We start from the raw sequence: 17667 nt of genomic DNA on the forward strand, positions 1-17667 counted from the left end.
TGGAGACGAGCATGGTATCCTCCTGCCTTCATATAATTTAATGCTTTAAAAATGAAATATTTCTTTTGTTTTAATTCAAACTTATAATATGGTTATTATTCATAAACACTTGATATAATTGGCAGTTAAAACCAAAATTTAATATAGCTTCAATAAAGCACCATTCCTTGCATGTTCGGTGATTTCCATCATGTTTAAATTCTTCACAGCCCGACACTATGTAACACCCTGTCCCTGTTCTGCAGCACATCTTTGTAAAATCCTACATAAAAGATATGGTACTTAATTGTAAATTAATAATTTGTATTAAATATATGTATTCGAAAGTATAATTTATTCATTTATAATATAGTCCTCTATCGTTGGGCCCCTTTATCAGAGCAGGGTCGGTATTCATAAAGAATCTGAAGTAATTTCCTATTTTTTAGTCGATTTTTTTACATTTTCATAAAAGTTAAGGTGTTTATAATATCAAAATACGTGCTTTCAATGAAAAGTATTAACAAAATAAATCAGTGGTTATATCATATTACCAATTTATTTGTAGATGTCAAAGGTTAATCTAATACTCTCTGATATTACATAGGAAAGTTAAACAAATATATTTTCTAATTTTAAAGTTGAAGACCGTAGCCATGGTTCCATAAACAGAGTCAAAGTTCTACTGCTCTGTAAAAAATTTACCTTATGCATATTTTCAAAATAATTATGTTTAAAATGAAATTAAAGCAATCATATATATATATATATATATATATATATATATATATATATATATATATATATATATATATATATATATATATTTATATATATATATATATATATATATATATATATATTTAGCAGGCTTTATTAATTTTTATCACATGTCTTTGAGTTTACCTTACGTAACAGTGTCAATCAGGGTCAAATTTATTAACTAAAAATCCGAGTCGGAGTTCGAGTTTTAAGTTCAATAATCAAGAGTGGAATTATGGTGAAAATGATTTAATTGTAAATAACCCACATGATTTCCATTACTTAAAAACATTGTATGTAAATAATTCATACAAACAAACTGATGTTACATGAATAAATTCTCAATATTGAGTTTGAGTCTCGAGTTCAGTAGCAAGACGTTAGCGATCGAATATAATGCTTATATTTATTTATCCACTGTACATACGCCATTGTAGTACACATTCACTTGTTCACTAAATTTTGTTTGAAGGTTGTTTTCACAAGTGTATGCGCATTCGAAGAATTTGAAACATGTATATGTATATGTTTCATTGTTTGCCAATGTCGGTCGGCCGGTTTGTCTCGCGGCACATTTGTCTGTCAATAAAAATGTCATTTCCTCACAACAAGGGCGATGCTACTTTGGGTCATTGAACTTCACATGTAGTTATACTTAACCAAAAGATGGTCGGGGTTAATTTTGTGCACAAAAACGAAAATATCTACCAAGATAAATTTACCCTCCGGGCAATTTTGCTTCGTTTCTTGGGCGGGTCAGACTTGACCCCGCGTTCATTTAATTTCACATGTGTAAACGCAACAACGGATTTGTCCCAGTGTTGACAAGGTTTAATAGTAAATATTTAATATAAAATCACATTTTAATAGAAATCAAACAGTTACAAATTTAGATACAAATCTGTTTTTATGAAACATTTTTGGCCAAATTTCTCAGCAAACTGTTTCTATAAAATACACAACTTCTTTAATACTAAATTATCAACATTGTGTACTGGGCCTTCAAATGACGATAAATAAAAATTAGTAACCGTGTCCAAACAATATTTTCCCGTTGATTTGCGATCGGGGCCGATACAGATATTAGCCAAACGTATTGCAAAATATGTAGACTGTACTAACACTTTTGCTTTATGATACTTAATCTTTGTTTTCTTTCTGTTAATTTCGCAAACCAGTCGTTGTCATGAAATCAACGCAAGCGCACTTCTGACTTCCGGATATTTTCTCAGCTGTGTTTACAAAAAAAAATCAACGAATTTGTTTTTGTTGCAGTTGAGAGTGATCTTATACCTTTTCAGGTAATTAAGTTAATCACTAATATATATATTTTTTAATACGATGGTTTAATTTAAATGTTATTTACAGCGAACAAAGTTCACAATCAAAATACATATTTATCACAAAAATCAAGATTATGATGATGAACACTTGAATGAAGTAATCCTTCAACATCATGATATTCATAATCATAGTGAATTGGAGTAGGGTGTGGGAGACAATAACAATATCATACCAGGTCACCACTACCATTACATATTTTATCTTTAATGTCAAGCAGAGGTTTATTTGCTGCAGAACTGCATCGGTCAATTGTACCCCCCCCCCCCCATCCTAGGCTCGGGTTTAAGCTGTGAAAATGGGCCATGTTTTAACGTTCCAGGTAGCCCCGCAGTGTCAAGTGAATCCAGTGGTTTTGTTGAAAATAGTGGGGAATGGGCCTTATCTAGGTTAGCTACAACAATGCGCGATCAGGGATACTTTTATTTTGACATTTCTTATGTATCCCTGTAACGCTACAACTCTCTACCATTTAACAACGGGTGAAATGATATACTGTAATAATATGCATTGATGTTGAATAATAATGACAAAGTTGTTCAATTTTTATCCGACAGTAATCTGAACTGGATTTAATTTGTCATTAGAATTGTTATTTTCACATTAATATATTATGGGTCACAAATACCGTTATACATGTATACAACCAGTCAGCTTTTTCCCAGATTTACTGATATCGGGATACTTGATAAACAATCGACACTTGTAAGTGTTTTATGATAACTTAACATGTTTTTTGGGCATACTGACATAACTTAATATGTGTTTTATAGTAGGCAATAATAATTTCGTAGAAATTTGAATTTATAACGGAGATACTTTCAAAATTGTGGCCGCGAGGATTCCCTGCGCAAGGACCGCTTGCTACTTTTCGCTGGGATGGTGGACGTCACAAGTCTGCCATATTAAAAAAATTGTCAAAAGACTCGTTGACGGCCATTTAGGTGGACTATATCTAGGTATGCCAGGGTGCACTGCAGGGCATTTGGCGGGGATGTTACCAGCACTTTGTACCCGCAGGGTACGGATTTTACCAGGTATTTGCTGGACTGAAAGTCCACACTATTTTGGGACCTGGCGGGGCTGTGGTTGCAATTGACTGGTGCATATATAACTGCATGGAACCTATAAAAGTATGATTTCACACATGTATCTTGGTACAGCCTAATTGGAAGTGTTCTGTATTAACTCTTGTTTTAACACATGATATTTTGTAAAGGTGTCAAAGTTTGTTATACCAACTAACAGAATCAGGCATTTTGTTGGTTGCTACTTATTATGTAGAATTGGTCATATATTATACTGATTGTTACTTATCATGAGCAGTCAACGGCAATGTCTGTCCTGCATGTCCGGCATATTTCCATATGTACAGACATAATTTTGTTGTGGTTTGCAGTCATTGAAATTAGACTTTCGGATGAACAAGCCCGAATTCTTATACTATCGCTTGCCATCAAATTTTTTAACAATCCCTGCTATATAAAATTCAGAATTTGTGCAAGCCCGAAAAATATTTAACAAGTGCAGGGCTTGTGGGCTTGTGTAAATTTCGACCACTGGGTTTGACAAAATGTCTGATGCAAAACTACAGTCTGTACTGTTTAATTTTGAGACAAATTTACTTTTTCAGTTATATTTGATAGTTTTCAAAAAATGTTCAGTGTTATGTTTAACTATTCTACACAGCAGCGACTTAAAATCAAGATTTAGGCAGTTCTTACTGAATACACTTAAAACATTGCGACAGGTTAAGATTTGTTATGACTGTAACATTGGAGTTTAATATCCTGTGAAGAAAGTTTTCACTCTTTCTGATGTAGTTTTGGCTGTATCAACTTTTTAACAGTGTTGTTTTGGAAAGCTCTTTTAAACTAAGCGCTGGCTTAGAATATGAAAAATTCCAAGTTAAAGCACCAAACAGTTCTTCTTATTTTCAGTTTCATTGCTGTTGGTGTCAGGATTTAAGGTTTTCACTTAAAAATGGTATACAAAGAGCTAATTAATAGAATATGATTACATATAAAATATATATATATGTCCTGTCATCAGACAGTCATGGCGGACATGATGGAAGCAGATGCGGGGGACCAATCAGAGGGGTCAAGCATTTATGGTACTTTGTCTGCCTTCAACATCGACAAGAAAATTGGAAAGGGACAGTTCTCAGAAGTTTACAGGGTCATCTGTAAAGCCACTGGGGATGTGCTGGCTCTGAAAAAAGTGCAGGTAAACAATGGTTTGAAACATTTTGCATCTTTGAAACATTTTACAAATTGGAAACTTATTTTACATCTAGGTGTGGGAGAATGAAGTGTTTTTTATACTGAAGCAGATATGTACTGAAAGTGTGAGTAGGTAAGAAACAGCTACCTGGTAAGCTCAGTTGGCTACGGGTTAGATCAGAAGGCCATAATAGTGTTCCGGTGGACAGTTGTTCGTGCCCTACACTGTGCAATCTTTTCCTCCCAGGTTTACCTTTCTGGTGACAGAAGTAAAAAGCCAAGAGTACCTAGATCAGCCTAAAAGGTCAATGTGGGAGGAGTGTTGTGTGTGTGTGTAAGAAAAAGCAGCCTCATGTTAGCTTTGTCGGCTTCCTTGCTATTTTTCTGGCAGTTCTGGATTTAAGCCCCACACTGAGCTTGTAGGTGCTCATGTTTGATTGGGATAGCAGAACAGGATATGTTTTCAAAGCAGTCCAAGATAGTCATAGATGTTTTGACTGATTTATATAGTGATTTTTTTTTTACATTTTTATTTCACTAACAAATTACTATAAACCACCACAATGCATATAATAGCCAATATATGCCAACTATATTTTTTTTAATGATATTGTTATCTGAAAAATATAAACTTGATACATTTTAAATAACTGTTGGTTTAATCATTTGTTTATGTTTCAGATATTTGAAATGATGGATGCAAAGGCAAGACAGGATTGTAAGAAAGAAATTGATTTGTTAAAGGTACGTTGTTCATTGTGTTTGCAAACATTTGATAGTATGAAAATGATTTCTTCACATTTTATTATAAATAAACACTGATATTCCACTATTTTGATAAAAAATAACATCCTTTCTTAAAATTAATTTGGTAAAACACAATATTTAGTCTAAACATTTTTCAAGAATTCTTGAAGACACTATGATTATTTTTTTGTTGATGAAAAAGTCATAAGATAATACACTTAAATCAGTGTTACCCACTAAACTCTTATAAGGTAATAGTTAAATCTAAATAGAAGCTAGATTGAGCATAAAAATGTAATATAACTTCAATTGGAGGTTGTTTCAATATGTGTAGATATGAATGATTTACTCAGTGTATCAAGCAAATCATCCGGAAAATAATTCCTTGCAGACATTCATGATTCTAAACAAGTATGATCTGTCCTTAAACAGAAATTATAAGGCACTTATAATAAATTTCAGGTACTGAACCACCCAAATGTGATAAAATACCTGGAGTCCTTTATTGAGGATAATGAACTCAACATTGTTCTGGAGTTGGCTGATGCTGGCGATCTCTCAAGGATGATCAAGGTGAGAGCATGAGGACCGGTTTTGTGTATTACTGGTATCTTTCATAAGTATCTATTTAATATCTCTCCTTTTTTCTGGAATTTAGAAAAATATTCTTTACTATATAACCAGTCATCAAAACTAGATTTTCAGATGCACAAGCCCAAATTCTTATACTATTGCTTGGGATCAAATTTTTGAAAAAGCCTGTTATGTAAAATTCAGAATTTGCGGGCTTGTGTTAGTTTCGACCACTGTATAACTAAGATTTTTTTTTCAAAAAAGCAAGTCAAGTCAGTATACTTATCAAATTAGCTCAGTGCATTGTCTATAAAAGACCACTACAGAGCTAAAATCATCCTGAACTGGCATTTTTTAAACTCTCTAAGATCTGAAGTATGCAGGTATTGATTTCAAACATATTCTGGAAAGAGAAAATCTGCACACTATCTCTTTTCAAATCGACAAGCTGCAGGGGGTCATGATTGATGCATGTAGACTGTAGTCTAAAGAAGGGCTTTCATATTTTTATAATTTATAATAACTTCTTCAGCACTTCAAGCGCCAGACTCGCCTTATCCCGGAAAAGACCATCTGGAAGTACTTCATTCAGATCTGCAGCGCCCTCAACCACATGCACTCCAGAAGGATCATGCACCGTGACATCAAGCCAGCCAATGTGTTCATTACGGCACAGGGCGTGGTCAAACTTGGGGACCTTGGGCTGGGGCGGTTCTTCAGCTCCAAAACAACTGCTGCTCACTCTCTTGGTAAGGCCAGAACAAATTGTGATGGTTCTTGTTGTCGTACCTACATGTACCATTATAGATTTTAGGTCTGGCTGTACTTTTACCATCGTTTTCTTATCGAGGACAATGTTCGAGGGAATCCAAGAAGAAAAAGATAGTAGTGTGTTTGATAAATTGTTCAGTCGAATCCTGTTATCTCAAACTCCATTGGCTCGATTTCCTGGTTGGCTCCAACTGGATGTAAAGGACTGATTGTTTCTACTAAACGATAGCATAACCACTTGGCTCGAATTTCCCGAGGCTCGAGGTATTTTCAATGTTCCTGTGAGTTTCAGCCATTTGGGTCTGACTGTATGTATTTGATATATATATATATACAGTCAAACCTGTATTAAGTGGCCACCCTTGGGAAATGATCAAAGTGGCTGCTTAACACAGGTGGCCACTTAATCCAGGTTTGACATTTCCACCACATTAGCTTTATTCAGAGATGGATTATGTATCTTAACCACCACCTCACACCACAATCACTAACATATGTATCAATATTATCGAAGAAGGTTGAATACAAATACATTTGTATAGATAAAATAACTTTATTTCAAATTATAAATAAAATACATTAGATAAATGTTGATACAAGGCATAAACAAAACACACCACATATCAGTCTACACATTTACACAACTACATGTACATACACATTTTTGAGTTCACTTTTTAAAGTAGTCCGTACATTAAATAAATGTTGATGCACATAGCATAAATAAAACACACCACAGATCAGTCTACACATTTACACAACTACAGGTGCATACACATTTCCTGTAATTTCCTCTGTCTTTTTGCGTTTGGATTTCCATTGCTTTCATATTCCTCCACAGTTTCACGCTTTCGCTTAAGTAAGAAATTGATTTGAGTCCGTCCACAGTTAAATTCCTTGGTAAATCTTCTTGCACTATGACCGTTTTCTAATAACTTTATACACTCGACACATTCTTTTAGGACATTTGATTAGTCTTTTTTTTCAGCCATAATCAAAGTTAAAAAAATATAAAGAACAATGCATTGTAAATATCCGTTCGTAGAAATATAAATCCGTGCACTTTTGTCGAATGACAATGCAAACTGTGAAATTTAAATAACAGGTGTTTTTTGTCGGTATTTAATAATTAACTTCTTAATTATTTAAGTATCGTATTAATTGTGTCATTAATTGTGTCAATTCTGATCAAAACATTCGCCGACGTGTAATAAACATGATTTCTCGAAGAGTAAACACGCATGACAATCGTGTGATGCAATATTCATTTTCATTGGATGAAGGAAATACCCGAGGCCGTCGTTCTTTTCCGTAAACTTCTATACGCAATTAAAGCTGTGTATTGGAAAAATTTATAAGCGGAAGTGTCAGTGACAAAGGGATTAGTGGCCGCTAATTAGTGATTATATGGCTTCATGGGGACAAAAATTAGTGGCCGTGGCCGCGTTAGACAGTTGGCCGCTGTATGCACGTACATTATATAGTAAAAATGTATGGGGGGAATTTGGAGTGGCCCGTTAAGGTAGGTGGCCATTTAACCAGGTTTGACTGTATAGGCCATTCTACCAATCACATGTTTTTCCCACTTGCTTGTTCAGCAGTTGTATTGATAAAATCATGCCATATTTTTGGAAACCTCTCAAGCTGATTCTGGACATTAGTCCATGGGAATTTTGCTGTGTCTAAAAATTACATCAATGCCATGTCATAAATGGCATATTTCTGGAACACATTTTCCATGTTCTACTTTTAAAGCATTTTATTCACACTAGTAATTATTTTTACTTAACAGCATTTTATTAAGTATTCTTGATGTAAAAAAATGTATTGTAAGAAGCAATCTAGTCTTCATTTTACCCAATCCTCTTTAGAATAAAAAAAAAGAAAAAGGGATGGATCAAAATTATCGGTGATTTTTCCTTTCCATGGGACATAAACACTTTCAAAACCAAGTAGTATTGTAAAGTAACATTTGGATTGAGGCTTGTTGATTCAATGTCTAACTAAATTAGCTAACCTGACAGTGTTTGACACTAAGACTTTTAGAGGAGTTTATGAGACCCCTTAATTCCAAAATCAAGGAGTTTGGCATAAAATTAAGGAGTCCAGAAAAAAAAAACCTGACAAAGATAGCTTTGTTGAGCTGAATTAACAAACAGTCAGTTGGTGATTCACCTAATTGTATTTTAGTTTTTACATTTTCTTTGCTTACATGGAAAGCATCACTCTTACATGCTAATAATCACTGATGTTTTATTTTCCAGTCGGCACCCCATATTACATGTCCCCAGAGAGGATACATGAGAATGGATACAACTTTAAGTCAGATATCTGGTCCCTTGGCTGCTTGCTCTATGAGGTAAAATACTACATTTTAGCCTAAAATGTTACATTTATAGGGAACTACTTTTCATGCACAGTCACCCATAGTCATTTTTGTGTAAATCTGATCTTGTCATTGTTCAGTTAAATGCCGTCTCGTCCAGATGTTCAGTATAAAATCATGTTATTAGATAACGATTAATTATTCTCTCCTAGTTAGCTCTACTGGCCAAAGGCCAGAAGAGCTTATGCGATGGTAATGTGTACGTAGTATGTGCATCCGTGCGTCTGTAAACAATTGCTTGTGAACACGATACAGTCTTCAGTTTTAATTGTATCTCGATGAAACTTCTACAGTATCTAGATATCCATTAGAGCTCGGTTCCTTTCGAAAACCAGCCAGATCCGCCCATGAAAGCCTAGATTAAATGGGCCATGAAAGTTTTAAAGAAATGCTTTCTATTTTTAGCCAGGTCTGCATGAGCGAATTCTATTTTTAGCCAAGTTTACATGTACATGTAAATTCAAGTCTAGAGTTAAGGGAGACAATTTGCAAGTCTAGGATTTTGAGAGACAATTTGCTTTTTGCTTCTGCAGCTGATTTTGTGAATTACTCTGCCTTGTTCTTGTTGAAAGCCCAAAGGCCATTTTTTAGCTTTAAGTTATGTAGTTTGCGCATTCATCTTAACAAAATTGGTTGTGAATGTTTAAAAGTTATGCACCTGGTGTCATTACTGGCCACACCCAGGGTTCACAGGTTTGGTAAACATAAATCTGGAAAGGTTTGAAAATCTTTTTGTGTGTTCGTGCATCCATCTCAGCACAATTGATTGTGAATGTTTGTTCAAATTGATCAATGTTGTCCTAGGATGCCCTTGACTTTTACCTTTTGACCAACTTTTTTTAGCTTTTAAAACTACAGAAATTTTTACTATGAGTACAGTTTTGAAAGCATTTTTTTTTGTCAGATGACTTTTACTTGGCACATATTAAAATGCAACTAATCTGCTTACAGGTAACCCAAACACAAAACATAAACTATATGTCTGTTGCCTTTTACCCATACATACATGCTCTGGATTGATATGACCACAAAAGCCATGCCAGTAGAGCATAGGCCCTTTGGGGCCTCCTGTTTTTCTTTGATGTTTTGTTGCACACCTCAAAATACATAATGATGTTATTTAACAGTGATTTTGTGAGCGTAAAAAAATATTAAATTTTGTAACAGGCAAAGAATTTTTTGTTTTTGTAATTTATTGAGTTACAAAAACTAATTGTGCTTAAAATTTACTAAACTGTTATCTGTTCGATTACAATAAAAATAATATGTAATTTAAAGTATCTTTTTAATTATTACTTAGGAAGTGCATGGTTGAAAAAAACTAAAACATTTTTGTATAATAATCATACCAAATTTTATTGTATATAATATGCTACAATAGATAATGCATTTGGGAAATACATTATGAAAATGGGTTAATGTCTTAATTAGTTTACAGGAAAATGACTCTGAAACAATTTATTCCAAGTCCATTTAAAAAACTATTGTAGTGCGGCAATATTTTAAATCATTTTTTTGTTGTTGAGAATAACTGTGTATAAAATTGAGTATACGCAATATTCTACTTCCAACTACAGATGGCCGCTCTACAGTCACCCTTCTATGGGGACAAGATGAATCTCTACTCACTTTGTAAGAAGATAGACAAGTGTGATTACCCGCCCCTGCCCTCAGATGTGTACTCTGAACAGGTACGTGTTCTAATTGATTACAAATTGATTAGCTTGAATCTTAATGAAGATTTGGTGAAGGTCCAGTGGTCCACAGTCGAAAATAATGATGTCATATTAAAATGTCATGGCAGCGACACAGCATTTCTGCCAGAGTCAAGTTTGACTTAAATGGGGGAAGTATCAGGTCCCTTTACTATTCATAACTCTAAATTATAAACAAAATAATTAATCGCTTCCTCTTAAACCATACACTTCCATCAGAACAAATAATGTCCTTTTTATGAAACTCAAAATACAATTAGATATATTAAGACATGTAAAATTTGTCTGTATAGCTATATTAATACTTGAATTCTTAGCAATACACCCATGTTTCCTTATTTCACAAATATTTTTTTGTGTGCTTTTCATTTTTTCTTTTTTTGCTGCTTATCATTTTTTTCTTAATATTTTTTAGGATAATTTTTAGCACTTTTTTCTTGTACTAGTCTATACACAATTTTTCCATGATAACTGTTACTTTTGCATTTTCAATTCAGGGAGAGTAATTGACTAAGTTTGCTAAATTTGTTTTCTTATCCCTTATTCATGTTCTTGCATTTGTTCATATGCCAATGTTCCCATATAAAAATGTTTTAACTAAATACTCCAATTGACCTACTTTTATATCTCATGTTTTTTTTTTTCATTTTGGTACACATTAAAACAGTGACAATGCATTACATTAATATGTTTGTATCAATACCCATAACTCTGGCTCTGTTAATTGTTGAGTTATGCCCTTGACCATCCAAGGAAATATGATTAGAATTGGCATCCTCTTGTTGTACTCTTGTTTATATTATTTTATTTACTGAATGCATATTACATATGCCAAAGAACAAATAATTGATGATAAATTTCAACAAATATCCTGAAAATTTTGAATCATTTCAAAAGCTTAAATTGGTGTGTACATTGTTTTCACAGCTTCGTAAGCTGGTGGCCATGTGTATCAACCCCATCCCAGAGCACCGGCCCGACATCTCCTATGCGTATCACGTAGCACAAGAGATGCATGCACACTTCCAAGGCCAGGCCCAGCAGCTACTGCAGCAACAACAACAGCAACAGCAACAACAACAGCTGCAACATCAGCAGCAACAACAGCAGTTTCAGCAGCTAACGCCTGAACAACAACAACAGTTGTTGGCACAGCAGGGAAACATACAGATTGTTAGTGCCCAGCAGTTAACTCCACAACAACAACAGATGTTGCTGCAGCAGCAACAGTTACAACAACAGCTACAGCAACAGCAGCAGTATCAGCAGCAACAGGCTCTGCTACAACAGCAGATGATGCAGCAACAAGCACCAACAGAGCAGAAACAGACAACTTAAACTCTAACTTGTCGGTTTAAGCTCGACTAGAAAGGAACTCTCGTTAAGGTTGATGTTGTTATGGTTAGGTTACATATCACTAAATATGTGGTGACCTACGAAGAAGGCCACCGTTAACATTGTGATCATTTTACCTCATCCAGTGACTGGGAAAGGTAGTCTGAGGAATTTTTAAAATTTAATGGGATCTTGTCAAAATTAAATGAGATGACTTATAAACATTTCAAATATAACATTTGAAAATATACAGAGAGCTTCAAAGACTTATGACACAGTGATTATTTATATGATTACTAAATGCTCAGTTTTTCCTCTAAACACTTTAATCTACACATATAATATTATCAGCGTCTGATCAAAACTGACCATATTTTTGTCTGGTTTACACTTATATAACAATTATTGGCAAACAACTATCATTTTGAGAGACCAATTGAAGCCAGTCTATGAAAAATTTACTAAAACATATGTTTATCAATCTCAAGTAATGTCACTGATGTGACAATGTTTGTGTTGGATGATTTTTTGCGATATTTACATGGAAACTTGCACGGGTTTCCCAGTCACTGCTCACCTAGTCACATTACACAACATTCATGTCGGCACATTGAGTGTGTACTTGAAATATCTGTGAATATTAATAATTCTAATTTATTGGAATTAAATATTACTTTGAGGTGTACTTGAAATATCTGTGAATATTAATAATTCTAATTTATTGGAATTAAATATTACTTTGATTGTTTTTTTGGAGTGAGTTAGTGCAGGTGACTCATAAATGTAATTCACTTCAAAAAAATAATATGAATGAATGTATAGAACAGGGGCTGTATTCGATAACCACCTTAGATTTGACTTAGTTTTGAGATTTGAATCCAAGTCTTTTGATTGGACTCTAAAAATAACTGGCCAATGGAGTGACTGGATTCAGTGAGGCATGTGTAAGGTTAAGTTTAAGAATGATATTGAATACAACCCCTGGTAGAAGTAATAATTTTAAGAGTTTTGCTCCACACATTTTTTCATTCTGTTATACATTTTTATTTACTTGGATGATATCTCTAGCAAAGTGATCTGACAGAATTTATTGGAATTGTATTATTGACTTTGATCAGGTTTCTTTTTAAGTTGCCTGTTTTTTGTGGAAAAAAGCTGAGGTACCGTATTGTAATAGCCTTGGTATTGTGGGTGTGCAAAAACTTTTAAGTAAACGTGACCATAACATAAAAATCTTTAAGTGTATTCAGGTGAAATTTGGTACTCGTGTTACCAGAGAGAAAACACATGTACACAAAAGCCCATAACTCTAACTTCAATAATTGTTGAGTTATGGCCCTTTTGACTGAAAAATAACAGACAAGCATTGTTGCTTTGTTCTTTGACACTCTTGTTTGTGTGCAGACAGTGCCATTACAGGACTTTCTGTCTCTGCTCTTTGCCAAATAATAATTGTGTGTGCATGTTATTAATGGACATTAAAATGCTGTATATTCAATTTTTGCTGGATAATAATTTATTCGAGACGTTTTGTGGGCATTTATAAATAATCAAATAAAATGTTTGCATTCATAAGAAATATTCTGTCATTTGAAGAGAAATGTAAAGATTTTTTTATTTTTCTTCCTAAAGATTCCAAGAGTATTCATCAGAACTCTTGTCACATATTAAGAATGAGAACATATATTTATAATTCACATTTTTATTGTTGAGCTATTCCCATCGGTCAATGGAGAAAAAATTGAACTGTTTTGAGAAGAGTTTGAACTATTTAAAAAATTACAGTATACAAAGTTATACAACCTTTTATAGGGACCCTCATTCTACCAAAGTGCTTTAATTTATAAGTAAGGAAAGTGCTGTTATCTACAGAATGTACAACATGTACATAAAATATTTGATTTATTTTCACTTCTCATTTGAAAAAAAAGATCCCATTTTCATTGTTAAAGCATCATATATATAAACATGTCTGTATACATTGACTTCACTCTAAATTTCGTCAAAATGAAATTTCATAGCACATTTTACACCAAATTTGCACTTTTATCCAAATTTTAAAGATCTCGTTTTTCAAGTTGTGTATTCACTATGTTTGTGTAATATTTACATGTATATAATTAGAATTACTTATTTTGTTTAATTATTGTGACGCTGGTTTATTGCATAAATAGATCTTTGAATTAAATTTTATCTTTATGGGCTGGCCTGTAACGATTTTTACATTAATCTATGTACTTTGTTCTATAATATATATTGTACAGTACTTCCTAATTTTATAATAGATGATCAGATTACATGAATTCGCTATGATATATTAGACCTGGGGAATGAATTGTATTGAAAATGAGGTTAAATTTGATTTTTTTTTTAATAAATGAATTTCAAGATTTTTCTTGAAAAGTGTCTGAAATGGACTTGATTTTTTTTCAAAATGCAGGCAATGATTTTTAATAATATTTTGTTTGAAAAAACTGCGTACAATCTATTGTAAAATTTGGTATAAAGTTTTTTATTTGAATGTGTATTCAGACTTGCTCTCAAAAGATTATATAGCATTCATACCCTTATCCCGTTTTTAGCACTTTTACAATTATGTTTGTAGTGTTTTTTTCATTTATTGCTTGTTTCTAAATATCTCCTTTTGTAAATTATGCACATTTGTCATTTTTATTGAGAATCGTCTTCAACTACAAAACTTGTCCATGTCATAATTTTTACCGTACATTTCAACAGTATTGTTCCCCCCTCCCAGCCATTTTTGAAATGCTTATCTTCTAAATTATAGATCTGTATTTGTCTTTTCCCGGTTATCTTAATTGTGCTTCAATAAGTCCTGATTACTGTCTTTGGTTTTCTTTTGAAAATTTTGATTGATCAAAAGTCTAAAATGATGATATTTGGAGATTTCAAGTTTTTTGCAAATACAATATTGGCTGATGTTCAATATAAGACAACACATAAACCATTAAATGACAATGGCTTTTTCCTGTGCTTCCTAGTAATACAAGTGTTTGTTTTGTGTTTTTCTTAAACAACTAGTCAGCAGGCCAGGTGCAGCCTAAAATTGTTTAGAAGACAAAAATGAATGCTGACTTTCTTACTGTTCAGCACAAACTACCTATCGAATGCCTCCATACTAGCCATGGGCGAGCTTCTGAATAACTCATTTAATAAAACCATAAAATGACTAAGGGGATTTTTGGCAGTAATTTTTGTAACTGAATGGAAATTGGGCATTTTAAGTGCGAAAAAGATTCCTTCAAAGTTTTTCAAAATGATAATATGTGAAATTATCCAGTGATCAAACTGGGGGAGCTATGAGCCGGACGATCATATATAGATATTAGAGCTTAGAGCAACTTTACCAGTATATATCTCTATCTCATTGATGATAATGCTATGTTGTCTTCTTGTGTGAAAGACTGTAAATACTTGTTAACTAAGTAACAATAAGTTTATATAAACCTCCCAGTGACCTCCCTGTTTCGCTGCCTTTTTAACAGCGGTAAAATTTGTCATTAAGTTATTTGAATATATATGTTATTGACTTGTCCGCCTAGGTTGTATTATTACATTGCATGTCTCTCATTGACTGTTAGTTAGACCCTGAACGTTGTGCCTATTTACATACTCATTGTTAATTGTTGACTACATGGCTTGGCCGTTTAATTTCCATCTTAAATGAACAATTATGTACTCATATTGAACAATTCTGTACTCATATCATGTAAAAGCCACATATACTACATATTTTGTTATTCAATATTTCATTCGTGGGCCTTGTAAAATATGTTGACTATTGTACATCTTTGCAAAGAATAGTGTTAACTAATAAGAAATCAAAAGAAATAAAGACGAAAATTGTCTGCAGAAAATTGTTGATAGCAATTTGAGAGATCAGCAGAAGATAGGCGTCACTTGTTCCTTTCTCATGTATGTAGTTATGCGGGTATTTGTTGAAGTGTGAAGTGCATAATTATTTTTATATTTAAAAAAAATCCTAATGTTTGTAGATGACATCACTGAAAGGTTCTTCCAGAATGCTTGAATATCGTTACCCATGACAGATGTTGTTGAAGTTGAGATATTTTATTGCTTATGTTGTATAGATAATTGTTTGTTGATATAATGAACAAGTGATTATTCACATTGTTCTTGTATTTAATAGATGATCTATATATCTAGCAGGTCGGGTACTGTTAACACTGCTTGTGCAGACTGTTTGTTTTCTGATAAAGCTCTTTACTGATATAGCACTTTAATAGTATAATATTTCAGAGAGAAAATGTATTGTTTTGCAGTTTTCTATAATAGCAAGTTTGCCTGAGTATTTTTGGGGAAAGTTTTGACTATTTGTCTCAATACTAGATAAAATGAAATCCATAATCCATCACAAGGTCTTCATAGTCCTTATATACTGGACATATATTACAATACACTGGGCCGATTGTTCAGATCCTTGTTAATGGCAACAAGGTGATTTTCAACATCATTGTTAATTCTAAATGTCAAATAGATGATGATGTGCTTATATTTAATTAAATAAAACAATTACAGCTGTAACAGCTGATGAAAAGCTTGGTACAAATACTGCAGATCATAGGTGTATCCGTTAAACTTCCAGCGCTGAGCAGGAAAGTTAACTATGACAACCTTAACAAGGTTATGAAGGATCGGTCCAATTTACATTACATGGATAATTGCTTAGGCTATGTATGGCTGGTACTCTATATTTGTGATTAGTAGGTTTTTCTTGCATCAGTCAGGGGCGTTCCTGAAGGATTTTGAATTGTATGCATGTACATATGTGTGAGATGACAATATTTAAAAGTGTGTCATTGGATTGGTCCAGATATGGTTTAAGGGGTGGGAGATGGAGGGATGCCCCCTCCCTTGTATTTTAAAAAACAACATTGCAGGTATGCAAGAACAATTTTCAAGCATTTTATTAAATGCAAATATTAAGTAAAATTATGACAAACTTACCAGTAAAAGATACATGTATGTATACACCACTGAATAGCTTATCAATTTTTATACTTGATTTCGAGATAAAAGAATATTCGTTGGAACCAAAATGGATTTGTAAGTCAGGGCATACTGGACTGGAGTATGCATAGGCTCGCCTCTTTCTGTAATTGTAGCACTGCGGTCAATGGTTGTGTTGTTTCTCATACATATACTTCAAAAATGATTGAAAGCAATGGTGGTTGTGCAAGTTATTATTTATAGTTAATGCAGAGTGTATACTAATTGTAAATAAAGCATGTACATTCTTGTTAAGAATAAAACCATTATTCACCTTATTAGTCGTCCACTTGCATAATTTAATGATGTTAATCAATAAAATCTTGTTTACAGTGATCTATGGTTTTGTTTTGTCCCCCCCATTAAGAGGGTCCAGCCTTCATAGAGAATCTAGCGGGTCAGTCCTAAAGATGGCAATCTTTCATTCCTCACAAAAATGTTAATACCGAGGAAACATCCAGATTTCATTTATCGCGGCTGTAAAAGGTGTTGATATTCAACTTGGGAGACACACAAGGGTAATGTGATGAGGGTCATGGCATAATGTGTCCATATAGGCGCTGGCAGACCATTATAATCACTTATATAGATTCTCTCATCAATCTGTCCGTCATTCCAGATATCATTAACACGAGCTTCTCCTATACCACTGAACTTCTGAAAAGTTGATTTAACGAAGCCCTTGTACGCCTCAATTTCACAAAAGTTCTTAATTGTAACAAGCTTAATTAAGTAGCTTACGGTATTTCATTAAACCAAATTTCTCGATTCTACTAAATATCATTTGTAGTGAGTTGACCTA

General features: G+C 33.4%; 1 protein-coding gene across 2 annotated transcripts; it reads left to right on the forward strand.

Annotated features, from left to right (window-relative positions):
* Positions 1-1939: 1939 nt before the first annotated feature.
* On the forward strand, positions 1940-17198 carry LOC128224320 (serine/threonine-protein kinase Nek7-like). 2 transcript variants are annotated; one of them, XR_008259466.1, is made up of 9 exons: positions 1940-2042; positions 4135-4311; positions 4989-5051; positions 5517-5627; positions 6160-6376; positions 8663-8757; positions 10362-10475; positions 11427-12450; positions 12515-17198. XR_008259466.1 is itself a non-coding variant. In XM_052934132.1 (8 exons), exons 2-8 carry the CDS (start codon positions 4141-4143, stop codon positions 11835-11837), a joined length of 1182 nt encoding a protein of 393 aa, XP_052790092.1. In that variant the 5' UTR covers positions 1940-2042; positions 4135-4140; the 3' UTR covers positions 11838-17198. The 2 variants fall into 2 exon arrangements, 1 of the variants encoding a protein (XP_052790092.1); XM_052934132.1 differs by having other exon boundaries at positions 11427-17198.
* Positions 17199-17667: the final 469 nt, after the last annotated feature.

The sequence above is a fragment of the Mya arenaria genome, chromosome 17 (assembly GCF_026914265.1).
Source record: "Mya arenaria isolate MELC-2E11 chromosome 17, ASM2691426v1".
Lineage (NCBI taxonomy): Eukaryota > Metazoa > Mollusca > Bivalvia > Myida > Myidae > Mya > Mya arenaria.

Excerpts from the sequence above, each read along its gene's own strand:
- LOC128224320 (XM_052934132.1), top strand. The coding sequence starts at position 4,141 with ATGGCGGACATGATGGAAGCAGATGCGGGGGACCAATCAGAGGGGTCA. Across the intron at positions 5,628-6,159 it reads ATCTCTCAAGGATGATCAAG|CACTTCAAGCGCCAGACTCG; the intron begins GTGAGAGCATGA and ends TAACTTCTTCAG. Across the intron at positions 6,377-8,662 it reads AACTGCTGCTCACTCTCTTG|TCGGCACCCCATATTACATG; the intron begins GTAAGGCCAGAA and ends TTTATTTTCCAG.